The sequence below is a fragment of the Drosophila melanogaster genome, chromosome 3R (genome assembly GCF_000001215.4).
Source record: "Drosophila melanogaster chromosome 3R".
Taxonomy (NCBI): domain Eukaryota; kingdom Metazoa; phylum Arthropoda; class Insecta; order Diptera; family Drosophilidae; genus Drosophila; species Drosophila melanogaster.
The window spans coordinates 24,659,510-24,681,208 of NT_033777.3; the positions used below are offsets into that span (position 1 = coordinate 24,659,510).

Consider the following 21,699-nt stretch of genomic DNA (forward strand, 5'->3'; position numbering starts at 1 on the left):
TTATATTTTGTTTTCACCGTTGCAAACATTCTTTTGAAAAGTGGTTATCGTTGGCGTTATCGATAAGTTGATTTTCATCCCGCACTTGGCAACTCTGGCTGCCAGTTGTTTATGTAATTGTAAACAGCTGTGCGAGAAGCATACTGGAATCATGTTAAATTTCACTCTTCGCCGACTCACTGGAGTTTCCATACGAAACCTGAATCAACTGACACCCACAATCAGCAGCTTAGGACAGATCCTCCCCAGAGCCACTATGTCGCAGGAGGCGGGACAGTATCCGCCCATCGAGTCTGCCATGCGAAAAGCACTAAACACGGAGCTGAAGCCGGTATATCTGGAGGTCATTAACGAATCGCCCCAGCACAATGTCCCCAAGCGGTCGGAGTCCCACTTCCGTGTGTTCGTCGTCTCGGAGAAGTTCAACGATCTGACGCTCATCAAGGTATGTTAAATCCGTGGATTTCCGTTCTATTTATTAAGAGGTTTATTTTCCCTTAGCGTCATCGATTGGTTAATGACACGGTAAAAAATGCGCTGAAGGAAGCAGGCTTCGAGTTTATGCACGCCCTGTCCATTGAGGCCAAGACACCCAAGCAGTGGGAACCGGAGCAGGAGCCGGAGAAGAGTCCGCCGTGCCTGGGAGGCCACGGCAAGTAAAAACACAGAAGGAACAGAACTCAAATTCTATGTACAAAGGACCTACTTTACTATTCACAAAACCAGCTTACGCAAATACAACAGAATCACCAATGGAAAAGAGGGTGTGCTAGAAGGGAATGGTTGATTTAGGACAAGGGTATGGCTTCCACTTGTCGCCGGGCGGATAGGATAACATCGTTGATGCCCACGCCATCGTATGCAGCTCCACAGACAGACAGTGGCAGTTTGTAGGTCTTGATGTAGTTCCGAATGGCTTCAACGCGCCGCTTGTGGCCCACAGTGTACTGCGGGATGCACTTGTGCAGCGTGTGCACTCGACTGAATTTGGGTTCCTCGCGTATCTGCAGCATTTTCTGCACATGGCTGGTGGCTAAGTCAAGAATCTGCTTGGGGCTTGGACGATCACCGAACCACTGGTCGAACCAATGGCCACCCATCATCACGGTAAGCACAGTGTTCTCGCCCATGTCGAAGCAGCAGCTGTCGAAGATGACGCCGAGCAGAGGTAACTTTTCCACTGGCGGCACTAGCAATCCAAAGCCGTCTTGTTTGAGTAGCTTGCCGGGGAACTGCATGTTCACTACCAGCACATCCACGTACGGAATGCTCAAAAGTTGGGCGCTCAGCGAGGGATGCTGCTGCTTTACCAGGGGCGCGAGTTTGTAGGCGGGCAGGGAGCTGACCACATGCTCCACCGGAACTTCGGCATCCTTGATGTTCATTCGAACCCCGGAGCTGCTGAAGGTCAGGTTCCGGCATTCGTTGCTTAGCTGCACGTTCACATCCCGCTCACCTAAGTACTTTCGCATAGTTTTGGGTAGGTTCTCCAGACCGCCTTTCAGCCCGTACATGGCCCACTTCTCCTTTACCGCCTGCGCATACAGCTTGGGCTGTCTTTCGGCAAATAGTCCATCCTTGGTGTCCTTGGTCTTGTTCTTCTCAAAGCGGGAAATGAGTGTGCCCTTGAGCACTCCTCCGTACTTCTGTTCCTTTTCAAAGAGCCCCTCCATCAGGAAGCGCACACTTATTTCTCGCGCGTCACCGGCGCAAATACCGCAGATCATGGGACTGATGGCGTAGTCGGCTATCTCCTTACCAAACCGCCGCTCAGCGAAACTGTAGATGCTCTCATCCTCCAGCTTCGCTTTCTTGCTTGCTGTGAACAGATCGCGAAGAACCGCTTTGTATAGCGGCTTCGTGAAGGGAGGCAGGACGCCGAAGAGACCCTTGGGACTGTTGGGCAGCATGCAGAGCTGTCCCTTGGCATACAGCATTCGGTTGCGTGCTGCGACATGACTGCGTCGAATGGGAGTCACCTCCAGCTTCAGATCCTCCACCAATTCTAGCGTATTGGCACCTGGCTCACCAACTGGGCGTATGGTTCGCGGTCCGCTCTCGAAGATGAAGTTGCGATCCTTGCGATTCTCCGACCGCACCCATCCGCCCACACGGGGCGAGGCCTCGTAGATGGTCAGCGGCTTCCCGAATCGCCGCAACAGGTAGTATCCGGCGGATAGTCCACTCAATCCGCCTCCCAGCACGGCCGTCGTCATGGTCCTTCTGCTGCTTCTCGTTGCTCCCGAATCCCTTAGAGGATTCAGACTAGTTCTGGTTTGCAGACGAAAAAATCTATGCCGGCTTCGATCGTTCAGACCAAAATAAACCCAGGTGACATAACTATCGTTGAAGCTATCGATAAGCTCAAATCCAAAATCGCTGAGCTTGCAATCGATGTTATATGCGATTGAAGAGTTTTGAATTGACAATTCTGCAGAAAATAAAATCAAATAAAGGAAGGGATAAATATTTTATAAAATAAATAGCATTTATTGTTATACTTATTTTGGTAACTACAGCTAACATAATATCTTATAATCGAAACAATGGTTTTAGAATATTTATTGTTAAATTATGTAAAGTTAAATAAAATATAGTGCAATTGATAATACTTAATTTAAGCATTGATACAAGAATACAAATGCATAGTACTTTTATTTGCCATTATTTTATCTCATTTAACATGCATTTGTGCACCCGTCCCAAAAGTATGCAATGAATTTCTTCCGACATTCCTCATACGCCACGTGTGCATCGTGCGGAAGTTCACTTGCACCTGCATCGGCACCATTACCATCATCATCACCATCACCGCGGCACTGGGTCATTCATAGTGAATGGGTTTTGGCGCCAGTTTTGATGAATCGAACGAAGCGTCCAGCCCGCACCAACCGCAGGACTCCGAAAAGCTCCCAAAGACGAGCTTGGGCCGTGCGGAAGTACATTGGGCCACCGATTTCCATGTCGTCGGAGTCGACATCGCGCAGAATTGTATACGCTGCTGACGAGAAAGGTTGGTCCTCGCGTTTGAGCGCGTCGCGTCTTTTATTCTGGGTGTGTGAGTGAGTGGACTGTGTGGAAAAGTGCCTATCGCGTATATGTATATTCACGGGACCCATACACACACACACAGCTGCAGCACTTGGAAATGTGAAAAATTTTCAAGCTGCGTTTGCCAATTACGGGGAAAATTGAGCAAAAAACGTCTTAAAATCCGGGCAATTATCGTGGCCATTTGCGGAACGGCAATTGTGCAAAATTCGGTATCCGTTGAAAACGGGCTCAGTGAACGTGAAAATGTGCCACACACACACTTACAACGCAGGAAATTCAATTAATTAGTGACCGAGTGTGTGTGTGTGTGTTCGCCCATAAAACGGCGATTGTGATTGCGAAAAAAGTGTTGCATACATAAAGGAGCTAAGAAGTGGACCAACGAGCAACACTAAAGGAAAACTCTTTAGAAATACAGTTTTTCGCTTTTTTTTTTGGCACTGCTGCAGGTTTTCATTTAAAAGATACATTTGTTGAAGTCAACACACACGGACACACACACATGCGCATACGGCACAGTTTTTCGTTCGTTTTTAAAACGAGCACACCACAAGTTCCCCAAAACGAAAGGACGAAGGGACCCGACCCGATGATAAAGTCGATGTTCCAGGCCGGAGATACACTTGTATCGTTCCCCTGCCTTTGCCGCTGCTGTCATCGTCAATGTTATTTTTGTTGCTTCCTACTCGTCGTCCTTCGTGTGTCGCAGGATACCTTGGTATATGTGTGTCAGTCAGTCACTGGCCGAGCGTGGGTGTGTGTGTGCGTGCGCCAGGATACGCAGATACCCAGATACCTACAAATGAAGCCACCAAATCCAGGCGAGTTCAATGCGCGGCCAGGACGAAGGACTAAGCTCTGTTTACATTGGCTCACGAATGCCCATTTTCCAAGCCCCCTGTATTTTCCGCCCGTTGGCGTGCCGTGGGAAATTGTGTCGCCTGCTTATTTATTATGAAAATGCAACTTTCATTTGACTCGGCATTTGTCCCGTTTCCATTGTTTGCAGGCACATTAGGCAGCTCGTTAAGCGCATGAAAGTGTGTGTCCTGCGGGTGTGCGAGTGTGTGTGTGTGACACGAAGGGGAACTAAAAACTAGGGCAGTGTGTTTCCGTTTCAACGACATGCCGCAGGCGAAAGAACGAGTCCGTCCGCAGGACAGCAAAGCCTCGCTAATCGGGCAGGAAATGAATAACTTAAAAAGTTACCAATGACAAGTTTGACATTAAATGTATCATATACAAATAACATGCAAACGAAAGTGATAATTGTAAAGCATGTTGTATATTGCCAAAAATTCTAGTTTTTGGTACCACATTGCGTATGCTTAACCAAAATGTGCGACTTTCGCAGGCAAGGAAAAAGCTTTCTGCCCGACAATTTTCGGATTCCCTGCATCGCGCAGCCGCCAATACGCCAGCAGCAATTGTGAGAAATTGAGAGAAATTCTCAGAGAATTCTCCGAGAACTGAGAATTTAAAAACGGCGAGAATAGTGCTGATTTTGCTTTCAAGTCTGCTTCGCATCTTTATTTATTTATTTACTTGACACGCTTGCTTTTCCGGCTACGGAAAATGGTGATACAATGTCTAAAATAATATTAATTTAATAGAATATATATACGAATACAAATATATACGTAATATCATTGACAAATGTCTGCGGTCGTAAAAAAATTAAAAACGCAAATAACGCTGACAGCCTAACTAAAAAATATAATTAATTACCGCGTTCGTCGCGCTGCCTTGGCAAATTAAAAAGTATTTAAATTATCGCTCAACTTAATAAATCTCTTGCAGCTTAACACACAAGGAAAAATTTCGTGGGCAAACAAAGCTAAATAAGTTGTGAAAGGAAACATGAGCAGTGTGACTAAGCGCAGTTTCTAATTTAACCAAATTCCAATTCAAATTCAAAAGAACGAACAACTATTGATCAAGACGGCAAAGAAAGAAGCAAACAAACCAAAACGCACAATGAAACTGATAAGCTTAACGCAGCTGATAACACAATGAAACTCATCCACGGATCCGAAATGCAATTATGAAATAATCAGCAAGCCGCAATCCATCAGCCAGTGAGGAAAATCCAGCCAGCCAGCCCAAGAATTTCCACGTGCAACATTGGCGAGCCGCAGCGACCACAAATCGTCCAAACACATTGATGTGCGATTTGAGCGTGTGAATGTTGGCAGCCCTGGAGCCCTGCCTCGGTGGTTTAGCCAGTACTAGGTGAGTACTCCCAGTCCTTCATCCATTCGCCCAAAAAACACTGTTCCAAATCCCAATTCGATTGCACCACCACCACAACATCCATACACTGTGCCGCATAGAAACCCGAATATGAGAACGGATAGCGAGGGGAAAGCCGTAGCAGCCGCAAGATCCACTTCGAAATCCAGAAAGACCATCAACACCACATCAGCAAGCGGTCCGCCCGGACCGAAACCGGAACGAACATGGCCAGCTGGTGCCCCAATTGCCACGAACTGCCACCGTTCTATCCGCCCATCACGCCAAAGGTAAAGCCCTTGATGTCGTACGTGATAAATCCACAGATACATATTCGTACGCCTCGCTTGTGAAAGACCATCTGAAATTGTAGAAGTCACGTTAGCGGCTCTGCAATGATCTGTATACGGACTACTGGGATTAACCTATCTCTCCAGCTCGTCAATCAATCAATCATCAATCAATCAGTCATTTTTCCAGCGATAGTTCGCAGTGCTAGACGCTGCTACTCTTATCACATTTTGCTCTACTTCGAACATATAAAAGGCAGTGATCTTTAATCCAATAGCTTATCACTTTGTTTTGAATCCAAAGGAGCGAGCTCATTATATTATATATATCATTAAAATGTAAGCCTTATTTCTGTTAATTAAGTGTACAACTTGGTGTAAAACGATAATGTAATCGAGAGATATTTGTAAAATTTGTTGTAAATATATATAATGTACATAATCTTATCAGTACTTAGTAAGTTAAATGGCTCAGTTTATTTACTAGGTACAAACGCTTTTTCCATTTCTTCAAGAATAGTTTATGCTAAGCTCACTTTAATTTAAGAAACCCAATACCACAATCTAATCTTAATTATGCGATCGTATATTTCGCTTCCTGCTTTGAATTCGTTTCGCTCCATTTAATAAATGGGATTCACATCACTTTGGCAACCCATTCGCAGTGGGTCGCGTGACCTTTGTGAATGTGGCACACAAAGAACCCAGTGCAAACACACACACCGACCAAGTGCAGCCTAAGCCCTTTGGCCTTGGCCAATGTCCAATGTCCGATGGGAAAGCGAAAAGACATGGGGGATTGGGGAGACCAGTGGCCGGCAATCAACGGACCCAATCAGCGGGCCAAGTGCTGGCCATAAATTGCTCAGAAAGTCGAAGGGTATTTGTCAGCTTCGTCAGTTGTCGCCGTCTTTGTGCCTTTCGAGCGTTTCGCTTTGACGGACATGCGTCAAGATATATAGAGCTAGCTGGTCAGGGGCTCGCCCACGCCCCCCAAAATCGATAGTTCGCAATGAAAATTATTATCTAGCCACCGGTAGCCGTGTGACTTCATCCGTTTCTGGCCGCAAAATGACAGGGAAATCGGCCTGGTGGTATAATTTATATCGTTCCCTATCTTTTCCACCCGCACTCATAAGGCGCCACCAATTCCATCGACTTGGCGCAGTATCTCTGAGCCCGTTAAGGCGTTTTGACCGAAAAAAGCATTCTCCATTTGGGCCAAAGAATATAGAGCGACCAGTGCTTCTCATGTTATAAATAATTTATTCAACGCCGGCCACTGCAGTTTCGCTTGGATCGATGAAAGTGCTCGGAAGTTAATCCAAACACTAAAAAAAAAGGCAAGCAACTGAAATTTTCAAAAAAAAAAAAAAAAAACGTTTGAATGTGCTTATTTAAAGGAAACTTGATACCACTTCTAAATTCAATCCAATTTTGTGAGTGTGTTTGCTTTGCGAATTACAAATTAACACCCAGTTGTGTGCATTTAATTGAGTTAAAAATAATAGTATTTACAAAGGCCTCAAGTTTAACAAAAAGGTTAAAGAGTAACCCATTTCGGCTTAAAAAAAACATTGTGTTTTAACTTTAAAATTAATAACTTATTATAAACCTCATTACAAAACATTAATGCAATTTAGAAACCTTTTATCCTTAGCTCAAATGTTGAGTTTCGTAAATATTACGTATACGCAATGCTTAAATTCAAGGTGAATGCTGCTTAAAAATAGTCATCAAATATTTAATTGAATAACAATTTTGCTCTTCTTCGCTATTTATAATTGCGTAAATGCAATGAAGCGAAGAACCTAACCGCCCAAGCATCGCAAAAAAATAGAGAGCAGTGAAAAAAAAACAACGATACTGAAATAAAAACTATAAATAAAATGCACGCCACTGGCTTATGATGAGCATGATGATGATGGGAAGGGATAGCAATGCAGGGATGCGAGGGCTAAGGGATGATGAGCAATTATGGCCAGTGGGGCAGTAGTGGAAAGTAGTGGAAAGTAGCGGCAGTGGCATGTGCAAACAAACTGGGCCAACTTGTTACCACGGCTGCCCCCGCAGGAAATAGCAAACAAAGCGCGTAAATTATGAAACGACAGCTAACTGGCGGCATGGCGTGACTCGCCCGAGTTAACTGAAGCAATGGCAGTAACGTTAACGTTCACGTTAACCTGCCTCCCGCCCACCTATACACCCATCCACTGGATCCACCAGCCACTTTTTGGGAACGAGTGTTGCCCGGGGGGCCATGGGGTCACCGAAGAAGGAATGCAAAAAGTGTGTGTATAGGCGCAGAGCACAAAACAAGAGACAAAACCAAAATGAAAAAGCGAATAGAAGCGAACTCATAATTTATTTATTTATACTCGGCCTGCCGTTGTCTCTTCTTCTTGTAACAATAATTCATTGTGGCCAACACACACGCACACACACAACACACTTGCTGGCTGCCCTTGCCAAGGGTTCCACCAATATTTGCATCAATCGAACTTTTTCTATTAAACATTCAAACATGAAATTGTACAAAACAAATTAAAAATATCGTTAGATTATAAGCGGAACTAGAAATTATTATATGTACCGCTTGATAGAACATTTTACTGGGCTAACTTAAGATTAAAGGACAAGCAAATATTGTAAATAAAAAGTTACTCTTCACTATTTATTCAGTAATCCTTCGAATTCTTTAGGATTCGAGTGTCCAAAACTACAAAGGTCCTTCGAATTCGTTGTAACACAACAGTTAGGGTATATCCTCTTTATTCCAATACCCAATTGAATTCGCCTTGTCTTGGCGCTCTGCCTTTTAATTAAATTCAAGTTTGTCGCCCGTACTGACACTTTTCGCGGTCAGCCATATAGCCAAATGCCCGTATAGTCATACAATCCGCCGGAGAGCGAGAGAGATGGCCGGAGAGTGGGTGAGCCAGAAAGAGAGAGGGATGGAGAGCTGTAGCCTCCAAGGGGATATAGATAGATAGGAGCGGGCTCTTTGTAATCGTTGAAACCGTCCCGATGGCACTGGGGCAATTGGAAAACGGCTCGTTCAGTTGGTGGACGCCAGTTGTGCGGTTCGCTCGGTGCCTCCTTTTGATTCAGCTCGATTCTAGACTCTAGACTAAAATCGCGTGCGTGCCGCGTCGTGTGTGCGACATCCGCCATATATATATATATATATAATAATATATACGGCATATACTATACGTATATCTGTGGCTCCGTCTACACCCCCAAAATTCGTACAAATTGCAAATTCACATGCGTATGTGCAGTGATTCACCGAATGAGTGCGTTGGCCTCTGGCCGCAAGTTGTGAATACCCAGTGAATCCCTAATGAATGCAGGCCATAACCACAATCCTAACCAGATTGTAGTATATGTATATATGTAGTTATGGTATTTGGTTGTATGGATCGTAAGATCGGTGCTGTGTAGTCGGCCTTTGCCCAGTGTTATGAGCACTTTTGTCGCCGTGCGTGTGTCGGAGAAAAAGATCACTTTAAAAATAACAGATTTGTTTGATGCTATTTATAATAGACGGGCCAAGTTTTCGTTCCGTTTCGCATTGTGAGGCTGAGGCCTTTGGTGTTCCGAGATCTTTGGTGGATCATTCGTATCTTTCGGATTTCCCAGCGTCTTCTATTCTCTGGCACTCTAGTAGCCTGGCACTCGACTGCACTTGAACGCCATTCGAATACGAATATAGTGGCAATATTAATTTGACAGCGTTTGTGTGTTCGAGTGTCGCAATGTAAACAGCCAAAATGGCAAGCGGTTTGATCGACACCAATTTCAGCAGCACATTGGCAAATGTAAGGATTGTACATAGAACACACTATATACCCTATGCACAGAGAGAACTTTTTCATTACAATTTATTTATGTAATTAAAATAAGAAAAAGTCATAAAAAAGTCATAACATGTGGTTGTTTTTTTTTTAAGCCACATATTAAATTTAAGTAATCCACAAAGCACTATATATAAAAAATATTTTGTGTCACATAAGTTAGATTTATAAAGTAACCAACCAACTGAAACTGCATATTTCATAAAAATGTAAAATGACATTATTTTTCGCCTTCTTTTTGTTGTGTGCACAAATGAATACTCTTTTCGGCTAAGCAAACTAGAGACATTTATTCATGAACTCATTTCATTTATGCGCACCCTTGGCCAGGCACAAATTTTGTTTACATTCGCCAGCGTCGCCAAGTTGAGAAGAGTATAGTATAGTATATACATATATGTGTACGATTGGATTGCGACCGAGTGTCTTCATATATAGAAGGCATTTCGCCGATTTCAAATGTCAAGTGTATGACGTAAACAATGTTTCCGCCAGTTATCGTATTGATTTATGCTAATTATAGTTAGCTAATTGCTAGACCATTGCAACCGAACTAATTGCTAACGCTTTTCGAATTCGAATATTGTGATTGCAGGGGATGTCGGGGTGTGATCAAAGCACTGTCGAATCATTGGCCGACGATCCAACAGATTCACCATTCGACGCCGATGATTGTCTCAAGGTGCGCAAGTACTGGTGCTTTCTGCTGTCCAGCATCTTTACATTCCTTGCTGGCCTGCTCGTGGTGCTGCTATGGCGAGCCTTCGCATTCGTTTGCTGCCGCAAGGAGCCGGACCTGGGGCCCAACGACCCCAAGCAGAAGGAGCAGAAGGCATCCCGCAACAAACAGGAGTTCGAGGGCACCTTTATGACAGAAGCGAAAGACTGGGCTGGAGAGCTTATCTCGGGTCAAACAACAACTGGTCGAATTTTGGTGAGTACCCTCCACATTGGACGTCGTCCATTTATCATTTATGAGCCCCCTTCTTCGTATGGTTTGGAAAGTGGCCCGAGCATATGGTCACATTTGCCACACTGCGGGAAATATTGGTGGTTTCTTATAATGGAATTAAAGAAAAATCAAAAAGGAGCATTTTTTAACTTGTAGATTGCCTTTCGTTACTAGTCTGTTACTACATTGAATGTTTCTTAAAAAAAAGTTTTATATGGGAAGACCTTATCATATATATAGACAATAATTTCTGTCATGAAGGACGAAATTAAGAACATATATAAGCTTAAATTATCATTTAGTTTTGTTTTGGTTAAATAGAAAGGCGGGTTATTGGGTATGCATCAAGTATAATCTTCAAGACAGTATATTTACTGCAAGAGATGCATTCCCTGAAGTTCAGTAAACGAAGTCAACCCACATGCCATCAAATACTTAGTTATTTCTGCAAGTGCCATTTCTTTGAATGCCAAAAGCCGATGAATTATTCAGGGATCGAGTGGGTATATGGTTGTCCGTAGCAAGGAAAACACTAAGGTGTCCTTGTCCATCGTTGCAGCTGGCGAAAGTGCCATCGCCTTGCATTTGGAGCAGTTTCCAGGCACAATCGACTCTATGCCACCATTGGCTGCCACTTGCGTGTGTAATTTGTTTGCGATTGCTGACTGCGGTGGATTCGGGGGAAGCATTTCGTGTCAACAGCGGAAGCAGCAAAGTAAATGCGCCATTTCCACGTACAATAAATACATGAGCACAAATTGAGCGGGAGGTGGGTGCAATTCGAGGGTTCATTTCAATTAAACTCTGCCTGCGTACGAATTAACTACGATGGTTTTGTGGCTCTTGCCCCACTTCCCTCACAACAGAGCGATGAAAAACGGTTACTTGTTCAAATATTACGCATACGTCATGGCGTACCGACCCATCCATTAACTGGCCTTAGTTAATTACTCACACTGGCTCAGCGGCAATTTAGTGGGTCTTATTGGGCATTGTGGTTTAATGCGCTCGATAAGTATTTCTAGATTTGATGTTGCCGACACATTGAGTGCGAGCTTATCAGCTGAATATTTGCATTTGTCTGGGCGTCTTTAGGTGGGAGGGACATGGTAAATCCTCTTTGAGTGTATAAATGTACTCCATGATAAAAAATATAAGCTTTTATTTAGTTATAAATAAATTAGAATATATTGTAGCAGCTGTTTCATGAACCATGGGAAATTGGTATATCATTTCTGCTGAACATATTATTCTCTGTACGATAAGCTTCGTTACAAGTAAACTTTGATTGCCTATTTGTAAGTTCTCGAGTGAACTAGATTCTTTGACAAAAGCGACAAGCTCTGGACGATTGTAAGGGGTCAAGGGTGGGACATCCGTAAACTTGCACCACGCATCCTCCCATCCTCCAAATCCTCGCCAGGCAGTTCGACGCTGCCTCGTTGTCAACTGGCGCACAATGGCACAGCGGTGGGGAACGCGCATTGCCATGTAGCATGTGCTCACATTTGGCATTAAACGCGCCCCCCGCTTTTCCGATTTCCCATTTTCCGACCGCCCGCCGTGTGGTTAGTTGTGTCTGGCATATTTATCGATAGTTTCGCCCTCGTCCTGCGGTACTATGCTACTTTTTTTTATTAGTTTATTATTTTTTTTTTTGTATATTTTATTTAAAATTGATTCACATTTTCATTTTATGGCTAAAATAAATGAAAATGCCTGTCGCTCTTGTAGTCAATTTGAACTTTTGGCTAATAGCAGGAAACGGGCTGCGAGGAAATGATGTATGCATATGCTTTTGGTTGGGAGTCAGTGGAGGAGTGGGTGGCGTTTGCCCAAGGAACCACAACAAATAACAGTAAATAATATGGCAAATGCCAGGATAGAAGCCGTTTGAAAGGGAAATGTTACCAGAAGGAAAATCGATGAAACAGCGCGCACATTTCCACTTTCACCCACTGCGGAGTGGGTTGTAAGTGGGCGGAAAGTGGGCGGCAGATTGTGAATGTTTATTACCAGGCCTAGTCACCATTCGCTTGTAGTTGTGTGCCGCGCTTTGGCAGCCAATTGGCTTTGCTGTTTGGCAGACAGCGTCGAATTTCCTTTCCTTTCTCTTTGTTACCATATATGTATGAATGTATGTATGTGTACGGCGGTGCAGCTGTTTTCGGAAAAGTCCTTTCGCCCATTCGTGTGGCGCCCATTTTTGTGTGTTGTTTATCCTTGTTGTTGGGCGTTGTTATTGTGGCTGGCAAAATGAATGGCTTGCCATTTGGATATTACACAATTCGTGCCTGCTGTTTCTCCTTTTTTTTTTGCCATTTTTCTCCACTTTCCCCGAATTGCTTTGGTTTATTTTTAAGATAGCGAAAGTCTGCCATTTTTTGTCCGCGTTTTTTATTGAACTATCCATGCAACTCTAAGCGGATTGAAGCCCTGCTGCAGGTGCTAATTGGCTTTGGTATGCAACTTCGATGCGGAAGTCGGCTGCAAGAGCTTAAATCCCAGCATTTACCACCATCCCACACCCACATCCGATTGCACTTGGTCACGCCACATATATGAGTGCTGGAAAAGCTACAAAAAAAAGTAATAATAAACAGAGAATCCATAACATTTTAAAGTGCTGCACGCAAACAGAAATAGTGAAATTTATGTGAAGCAGATGTGCCACAGATTCATTTCAATTTAAAAAGAACAAGGAAAAAGTGTTTGATTTGAATTTGATTGACCTAACCAGCTATAAATTCTACCTGCATGTATTTCTATTTAATGACTTAATTAGTGGAGTTTACTTCGCCGTGCATTCAGTTGAGGCCATTAAATTGGTTGGCTATCAAACGGATTGAGAGGCATGTATTTGCGGCATTTTGGATAGAAAAAATAGCATTCGAGCTTTTTGCAGGGGGGGGGGGGCAAACAAATCGAATTGAAATTGTTATGAGTGGGACACGTGTTTTCTCGCCTCGTGACCCAGATTTCCAGAATCGCGCTGATGCAATTTGATGGCAGCCAGGACTTAAGTGCTTTTCTCTCTGTGAACTCAGCTGCTCCGAGTGATTGACCCAGTTTTCATGCTTCCCGGCCATTGGGCATACCAAGTTGGTAGAAAGTGGGTGGCTTGGTTTGGGTGAAAGTGAAGACGTCAGAGAAGAAGTTGTCGCCATATTGAAACCTGCATTTATTACCTTTTGTCCGTGACGTCAGATAAGCGTGTAACGGTGTGGTGCTTTCATTAGGTTTCCTTTTCCGACATCTTGGGCGATCATGACGGCGGCTAATGAAAGTGTCAGTTGCCCGGCACCACATGACGTATACGCAATGCCAGCAATGTGGGCAAAACTCTTTGCAATTTACTTGAAAATTCTAGTCTGTCTACCGAGATTAGCAAAGTTTTTCGTGCTGCCAAAAACTTTATTGCGCAACTAACAAGTTTCTAAGGAGATTTTGTGCTTGTGTAATTTGCATGCCAAGAAAAAGCCGCAGAGCAAGAATAATGAGCAATCCGGCCGGGCCAAGACATTTCAATTTATGGCCCTAAGTAAATAGTTTGCGTGCCGGTTTTGTGCCAAATTTAGTTTTTCCTTCTCTTCTCTGTGGCACTTCGCTTTCGATTATCCACGTAATTACGAAACGATAGTACCGACAATTACAATTACGATTACATTGGCATTTTGTATGGGAATATACGCTATGGCACATATTGTACTAAACATACATATAAGTTAAGTGCAGCCGGCTGAAGTTGAACTACCTCGATTGGCCTCTACGAAAGTGTTGTTCTCAGTTGGCACACAGCCCTGACATTTAACTAGCCACCTCCTCAGCACCCCCGGATTTTCATCCTTCTCGGAAATTACCTTGTAAAACTTTCATGACTGCCGCAGATTTATCAACGGGTTCGGTCCGACTAATTGCCCCAGCAGCCGCGCATTTTTTGGCTGGACGTTGTCCTTTCGTCCTTTCGCCATGAATCAAATGATCCGTAAGAACCGGAGTCCGTGGCCAGTACCAAAGTGTGCAATTAAAAATGCACATTACTGCGGTTTTTCCTCTCCGAGGAAAGGGACAACCATTTCCGATGATCCTTTTCCCTTCAGGCCGCCCTTTTCCTCTTCTTTCCGTTCCATTCCTTGCCTTTTGCTTTTCCAATTTCCTTTTTTTTTTTTTGTTGGTTGGGGGAGTGGGCTGCTGTTGAGTTCAATGAAGCGTTCGAATGCGGTTGTCATCTGACAAGGCCGTGATTTATGGAACAGAAATGTAGCAGCTGCTCATATATGTAAGGCAGTTGTTTGTGAGTTTATTTTGTAACAGCCAATGAATTTATGAGTTATTAAATGAGCTTGGTGTTCTCTTAAGCAGAATAACTCATGTCATGTGGGGTTCTTTAATTTAAAAAAATCGAAAGGGAAAATGTGTTTTCTTATAAGCTGTTATTAAAGAATAATTGATACACTTTAAAGTGGCTTGTAACCGTCCTGAATTTTAATTCATTTTCTATTTTCATTTGCAGGTCGTTCTCGTATTTATACTCAGCATTGCATCCCTCATTATATACTTTGTTGATGCATCTAGCGAAGAAGTCGAAAGATGCCAAAAGTGGAGTAACAACATTACTCAACAGATCGATCTCGCATTCAATATATTTTTTATGGTTTACTTTTTTATACGAGTAAGTTGCCGACGGCCAATTGGACAGACAGACAAATATATACACTGACACACTGACCACACCAGCGCACACACTGAGTTGATTTAAGAATAATTTGAATCAATTGGTATGGAGCGATGATGATTTTGATATTTTGGTTTATGCGATAAATTCTTAAAAACTCTTTCGTTTTTTTTTTTAATCTGACAATCTTCTTACAGTTCATAGCGGCGTCCGATAAGCTTTGGTTTATGTTAGAAATGTACAGTTTTGTAGATTATTTTACAATACCCCCGTCCTTCGTATCAATATATTTAGATCGAACATGGATCGGTAAGCGAAACAATCCCTTTTAAATTAACCTATCACAATGAAAATTCCAAAAATGTTATATGCATACAAATCGGTGTTGCTCAATCAATTGGAAATCAATCAGATTCCCAAATGTATTTAGATATCCTTTACACACATACACTGTCACACATAACAGCCACACATGAAGACCCAAAAAAAAAACAGTGTCCTGATCGATTTGTATGCATGCAATGTGCCTTACTCGACATGAAAACATACGCCTGTATGCAATTGTGTATATACCTTGTGTATTATCGTGAACAGGTCTTCGATTTCTTCGAGCGCTACGTCTCATGACTGTTCCAGATATTTTACAATATTTAAACGTACTAAAAACATCGAGCTCCATACGCTTGGCTCAACTAGTATCAATTTTTATATCCGTGTGGTTAACAGCAGCGGGCATTATACATCTGGTATGTAGAAACACACACACACACACAAACACTCGACACACATACACTGACGCGCGATCGATTGTGCCTGTGTGTGGATGACTCTGTGATGGGTTTGCAGTGTGTGTGAGAAGCCAGTCCCGAATATTACGCATACGCCACGTTGCAGCCTACTACAGAGCCCCAAAGCCAGGCACCTTCGATACGCCACAAGATTTACGAACATATATGTATCTGTTTCGATGTGTTTATGAAGTGACCAACCGAAAAGGACTTTAGATGACCTGATCCGCTGATGCGGCTGATAATTGCATTTGCATTTACTTAAAATTTAGCTGGAGAACTCTGGCGATCCGCTGGATTTTAATAATGCTCATCGTTTATCGTATTGGACCTGTGTCTATTTCCTAATTGTGACCATGTCAACGGTAGGATATGGTGACGTTTACTGTGAGACTGTCCTGGGAAGAACATTTCTCGTGTTCTTTCTGCTCGTCGGCTTGGTAAGTTCGCAAAGCAAATGCACAAGTGCAAAAAAAAAAAAAACAAAGAAAAAAAAAAATATATAGAAAAGTAAAACAACAACCCGTCTGAACACAAACAGCAGACATACCGATAAGTCTAAGCCTTCTTTTAGTTCTAACCGAGTACGTATATAATATATATATACCACATATATTATCCAGATGTAGCCAGTGTTTCTCTCTCCTATCTCTGTCCGCCCATTGATGTCGATGCCCATTGAGTTTAGGCCCGGCCGATGCGGGATTGGAAGTGCTGAAGTGTGTGAATGATTTAAGTTTTGGTTGCCGCCTAATCTACTACTTACCACTAGTACAGTTGTGCTCAGAAACCATAGTTGAGTAGCCAAAGCAAGAGCAGTATCAATACCAGTATCAGTATCTGTATCCGTATCAGTACTAGCCAGAGTGTAGCACTCTTGATACTCTATATTCAATAATCGATACTGAGTTCGAACTCTTTTAGACGTAACCATAGAGTAACCATGCGTTGACCCTGTTGCCCTTTGACCTCTCTCTCTCTTACTCTTACGTAACTTTAGACTTAATACTCAATACATTTGTTAATTGCATTTCTACTATGTACATGCCACGTTATGTAAATACATAGAACGACTTAATACCGCTGCACAAGTTATGAATTATGGAACTTTATTTGAGGCCCTTCGGCTGAGTTTCGTATTTGCGTTTATACAACCAAAGTTTCGTTAGCTTAACTCATCACCCAAGCTTAACGCGTTTTCTTTTTTCCGTCCCTTAACACGAACAAACACACGCTCACACACGCCCGGATATATCTGCTACATATATCCATTCGATATCCACAAGATATTATATCTAATATACAGCTGGGGGCACTCGAATCATACGCTCACGCAGCCCCATTCAATACTTTCTCCCATAATCGATACTTATGCATGCAGTTACCTTATCACTTTTAAGTTGAAACTTTCGATATGCCTTGGTTTTTGTAATGGAAGATTCGTAGACACCAAACACGAGAAATACCCAACACACACAGCCAAGAGTGAGGACTATATGTTTCAAGGATCTGTCGGTTAGGATAGGAGCTTTTCCAATACATTATCCAGTATATTATCCAAAAGTTAATGTTCTTGCATGCTTTAATGCTGGCTGCCGCATATTTGTGTAACCAATGGACCGATCCAGAACGCTTTTAGGCATCCTTAGAAATCCTTTGGGTGTGAATGTCCTGGCCTGACTTCGTACCCATCAGAAAACCGCCTTCTGCGTTTCCGTTTTTCTTTTTTTTGGTCCTTAACGCCCAAGTGAAAGTAATCAAAGCATAGTGATAACAACTAGACTAAGCCTAAGACACAATCACTATATTTAAATCCTAACCAGTACATATATTTTTGCTGAATTGATTTTTGTTAATTTCGTGTACGATGGAATATATTTTAGGCAATGTTTGCCAGCAGTATACCGGAGATAATTGAACTCGTCGGTAGTGGCAATAAGTATGGCGGTGAACTGAAAAGAGAACACGGAAAGAGGTAGTCTATAAAAACTATAATTAAATCCTATAAAAAAAAAAACATAATTATCGCATTCGATGTGAAAAACACAAAGCCACATTCTAAAGATAATCCACAAAAAGTTATAAATCGCAATAAATCTAAAAGTATAACATAAAAAGATATATATAAACTTTACCAAGACAGCAAAATGCTTTTAGTTAGGAACTACCATCTGATGAGGACTATTATCTTAAGATATCAAAAAAAAAAAAAAAAAAAAAAATTCTAACAGTTAGGATCGGTTGAAGTACAAAAGAAAACTTTTGTAAAAAACACACATTCTTAGTATTTTGAGCCCATCTAGGGTGAAGTAAAACTCCAATTAGATAAATCACTAAGTCTTAATATTGATCAAAGTCGATAAATTAAATAGTCTGTTACCCTTTCACTTTGTTTCCCTAATTTCATTGTATCTCTAAGATCGCATATACAGTTGACTTACCCGCATCAAAATGTAGTTCAGCCGACTCTTAAGTCGTCCGTTTTAAACTATTTTGTTCCTTGATAAATATGTATTTCGAAAACCGAAACAGATATGACATTTGATAAATCATCAAACAAGTAATAAAAGTAAAGTACAATTTTATCATTCGATTCTTACTTTGTTTCGTCTTTATTTATTATAATTTTTAAACATTTTTGTTGCCTCGCAGTCAGAGACATTTCAGCAGATTCGAAAATACATCGTTCTATTTGTACAAGCCATTAAACATTTTAATGTTCCATTTACTTAGGTTTGGTTTTCCAATTTTATTTGTTTATTTTCCTTGGTACTTGCGTTCCTCCTAATTTGTTTCGTTTCGTTAAACATTTTTATTGAACTCTTTGGCAATGTCTATCATATATAAATCACTTTGTAGGCAAGCGTGAGTTCATTTTGGCCATTTTACTTTGGATTTTGTCTGAAGAGTAAACATGTTTTATTCAAGATATTATCGTTTGACACTTATACTTTGCCATGCTTTAAACGTTTCGTATTAACACCAGAGTTATGATACAAGATATGCGTTTATCAATTTGCAATAGTTCAAGGTTCATATATATATTTATTTCGATATCCCAAAGCATTTGTGCAATCTACTTAGGCGCATTGTTGTACCACATCCCACACAGATTTATAGAGCTCCCACTTATAAACATTTAATCTACAACACTAGTCCCCATAAAAAAGCATCGGTCACGCATTGAATAAAGTAAAACTAAACTATCCAAAGTCATGACACGTAATTCAAATCGTATTTTCTTGAAGAGAGCAAACTCCAGCCACTTTGCAAGATTTGTATTATTCAATTCATATTTTCCCACCTTATTCCTACTTAATATGTTACTTCATTTGTCAGTCTCGCTGGTCCATTTACTTAAAGTAAATTCGGTGAACCGAAGAATTGCTTTCTCATCATCCTACTACTTATTCAATCCGAAGATTCGGAAGCGTACCTTAATCCCTTAATACTTCATAGTAAAATGTAATTAGGATTGTACAAAGTACGGTATTTGAATAGCGTAAAGACTAGCGCGCACTACCAATAATATTTTCAGATGACTTATAGGCGGGATCTTGCTCCCCACGAACATCTCGACTCCAAAATTTGTCTCTGTCTAGGCCCCAGCACTGTCGTGTATTGTAAACTACATATGTAAATTATTAGTTGTAACCAAGTAAGAGTACAGTAAATAGATGCGAACGAATTGAGAAATCGTGGCGAGAAATCGTGTAAAGTAATGTACAATTAGTCTTAAAGTATGTGTATCTGTATCTGATGGTGTGCGTGCCGAGTATGTGAATCGGTGTAAATAAATGAGTGAGTGCAATTTGAGTGAATAGAGTGAGTGTGAGTACTGCTGTGAGTGTGAATCAGAGCTTAATTGCGGGTTGAGCGGTTCCCATTCTGCACTGTTCTTCGTCGTCAGCGTCAACGTCGTTAAAATATAATAATTTTGTCTATTTCTTTTAAAGCCACACGAACACTAACACTCCATAGATCAAATTTGTTAGCCCAGAACAGAACAAAACCAACCAGTTAAAGACAAAAAAAAAAAAAAAAATAACAAACTGAACTGAACTGAATCTTCTTTTTTGGCACCTCTCAATCAATCTAAATGTGTATGTGTGTTGTTGAATTTAGGCCGTTTTCGCTAGTTGGATACCAGAAATCACTGAACTGGCTGCCCAAAGAAGCAAATATGGTGGAACATATAGCAAGGATCCTAGAAAAAGGTACACGAACACGTTGCTGACTGTACCGCTAAGAGAAATTACCAAAACTATACAACACGAAAATATCAAGATAAACAAGAAATGATTATAAATGCAAACAAATACCAAAAAAAACATCGCAGCAATCGAATAGTCTTGAATTCTATTTGTATTACAACATTTTCTTTACCTAACTTCAGTCAATGAACCAACCAGCTTACTTATTATTTCATTTGATTTCTTATTTTTCACCTTGTTGTTGAACATTTTTATCGACGTTACCTGGAATTGCATAAAAATGACAAACTCTGACGGCAACAAATAAGTGACGAAAATTGTTGCCAAATTAAAAACAAAATATTTATATTGTTTTGTTATTTTCATAAAGCTAAACCAAAAAAAAAAGAAAGAATTAAGAAAAATCAATTAGGACTTGAAAGGCATTGGTTTCTTGGCGGCATGTGTCTATATTTAGTTAAACAATCAATTCTGAAAAAGGAAACACATTCAAAGAATCATGGCAAAAATTACACCAAAATCCAGGGAATAATCGATTCCATACAAAAGATATAATTTATGTAATTTACTTGTCAAATCCTTCTGTAATTCTCGTTGTCGTTTACACACATTATACTTATTGTTTGAAACTATGGCTTCATTTTTGCGTGCGTTTCATTATTAGGCTTATTGTGTTAGCTAGACAGATAAATTGTAAAAGTTCATAAATTGCTTAAACCATCAAAGAATTATCGTTAAACAAAAATGTTTCTCTTGTTTGGCGCCTGTGGGTATGCAACACTTTTTGTCGTCTAAAATCTCTGGGCCTTCTTACCCCTATTCGTCTCACTAATCTTTACTGTACAATAATTGCAGACCTTTTGCTAATTAACCAAAGTTTTATCGATGGGCTCCCCGCATTTGTTGTGTTCAATATTTAAAGCATGCACATTTCAAACTTTTGCTAGACAACAAAAAAACCTACATAAACAATATTCAATAACCACACAACACAATACATTTTTCAGATAATAGTTTACAGAAGTATTTGAAAAGGGCTCCCCAGGCGAAATGGACTTATGTTCCAATGATTTTTTAGAAAAGGGCTAGGCTCGCTGCATTTGAAAAGTGTAATTTTTGAGTTCGTCTTTGGTTTCTGTTTAGTTTTGACTTTGAATTTTGATTATTACCGTACATACTATATAGAGCAGAGCCACTATTGCGTGTTTTTATGCAACTTCAGCTGCGTCATTGTTTTTGAGTTCGAAGTGTTAAGATCAAAAACTAGCGCTGAATCAATATACATATGTAAGAATATATATACATATATGTTCTCTTAACTGGCTTCTTATTTAATTACCGAAATGCATTTTTATTGTCTCGTTTGTTTGTGCGTTGGTTTCATTATATTTCGATTTTCCAATTTCGGTTGAAACACACTTACACCCAGTTGCTGCTTTAGTTCCCGCATAGAGTTTTGAGTTTCCAATATGAATATGATTTCCATATGTTTTTCACTTGTTCCTATATGCGATACATACATAAATAAAGTTGCAGTAGTTACGATTTTTGCAATTTCAACTTATCCAACGTACTATATCGATTACTTGTAATTTATTTACCATACCAATACGAAACTAATTCCACACCTTACC

The 21,699-nt window shown here is 41.0% G+C and overlaps 3 protein-coding genes across 25 annotated transcripts in view; 2 read left to right on the forward strand and 1 right to left on the reverse strand.

The window, feature by feature from the left end:
* The first annotated feature begins 111 nt into the window (after nucleotides 1-111).
* Nucleotides 112-756, forward strand: CG31126 (uncharacterized protein). The gene is made up of 2 exons (NM_170162.3): nucleotides 112-445; nucleotides 502-756. Exons 1-2 carry the CDS (start codon nucleotides 152-154, stop codon nucleotides 658-660), a joined length of 453 nt encoding a protein of 150 aa, NP_733027.2. The 5' UTR covers nucleotides 112-151; the 3' UTR covers nucleotides 661-756.
* Nucleotides 688-2,342, reverse strand: Ppox (Protoporphyrinogen oxidase). The gene has a single exon (NM_143021.3). The coding sequence runs from the start codon at nucleotides 2,214-2,216 to the stop codon at nucleotides 789-791; it is 1,428 nt and encodes a 475-aa protein (NP_651278.2). The 5' UTR covers nucleotides 2,217-2,342; the 3' UTR covers nucleotides 688-788.
* A 639-nt stretch (nucleotides 2,343-2,981) lies between these two features.
* slo (slowpoke) overlaps nucleotides 2,982-21,699 on the forward strand; it is a 49,105-nt gene continuing 30,387 nt past the window's right edge. For 11 of the 23 annotated variants that reach the window (NM_001014662.3, NM_001014654.3, NM_001014655.3 and 8 more), the window contains exons 1-7: nucleotides 8,637-9,400; nucleotides 10,032-10,370; nucleotides 14,902-15,060; nucleotides 15,261-15,372; nucleotides 15,658-15,809; nucleotides 16,124-16,291; nucleotides 17,735-17,826. In NM_001014662.3, the coding sequence (NP_001014662.1) occupies nucleotides 9,353-9,400; nucleotides 10,032-10,370; nucleotides 14,902-15,060; nucleotides 15,261-15,372; nucleotides 15,658-15,809; nucleotides 16,124-16,291; nucleotides 17,735-17,826 (1,070 nt within the window). In that variant the 5' untranslated portion in view covers nucleotides 8,637-9,352. Of the gene's footprint in view, nucleotides 3,055-4,854; nucleotides 5,287-5,387; nucleotides 5,916-8,636; nucleotides 9,401-10,031; nucleotides 10,371-14,901; nucleotides 15,061-15,260; nucleotides 15,373-15,657; nucleotides 15,810-16,123; nucleotides 16,292-17,734; nucleotides 17,827-19,976; nucleotides 20,069-21,699 lie in introns of those variants that run through there. The other 12 variants (NM_170164.4, NM_206566.4, NM_001275998.1 and 9 more) reach the window with 6 other exon arrangements.

Excerpts from the sequence above, each read along its gene's own strand:
- Ppox (NM_143021.3), bottom strand. The coding sequence starts at position 2,216 with ATGACGACGGCCGTGCTGGGAGGCGGATTGAGTGGACTATCCGCCGGA.
- CG31126 (NM_170162.3), top strand. The coding sequence starts at position 152 with ATGTTAAATTTCACTCTTCGCCGACTCACTGGAGTTTCCATACGAAAC. Across the intron at positions 446-501 it reads ACGATCTGACGCTCATCAAG|CGTCATCGATTGGTTAATGA; the intron begins GTATGTTAAATC and ends ATTTTCCCTTAG.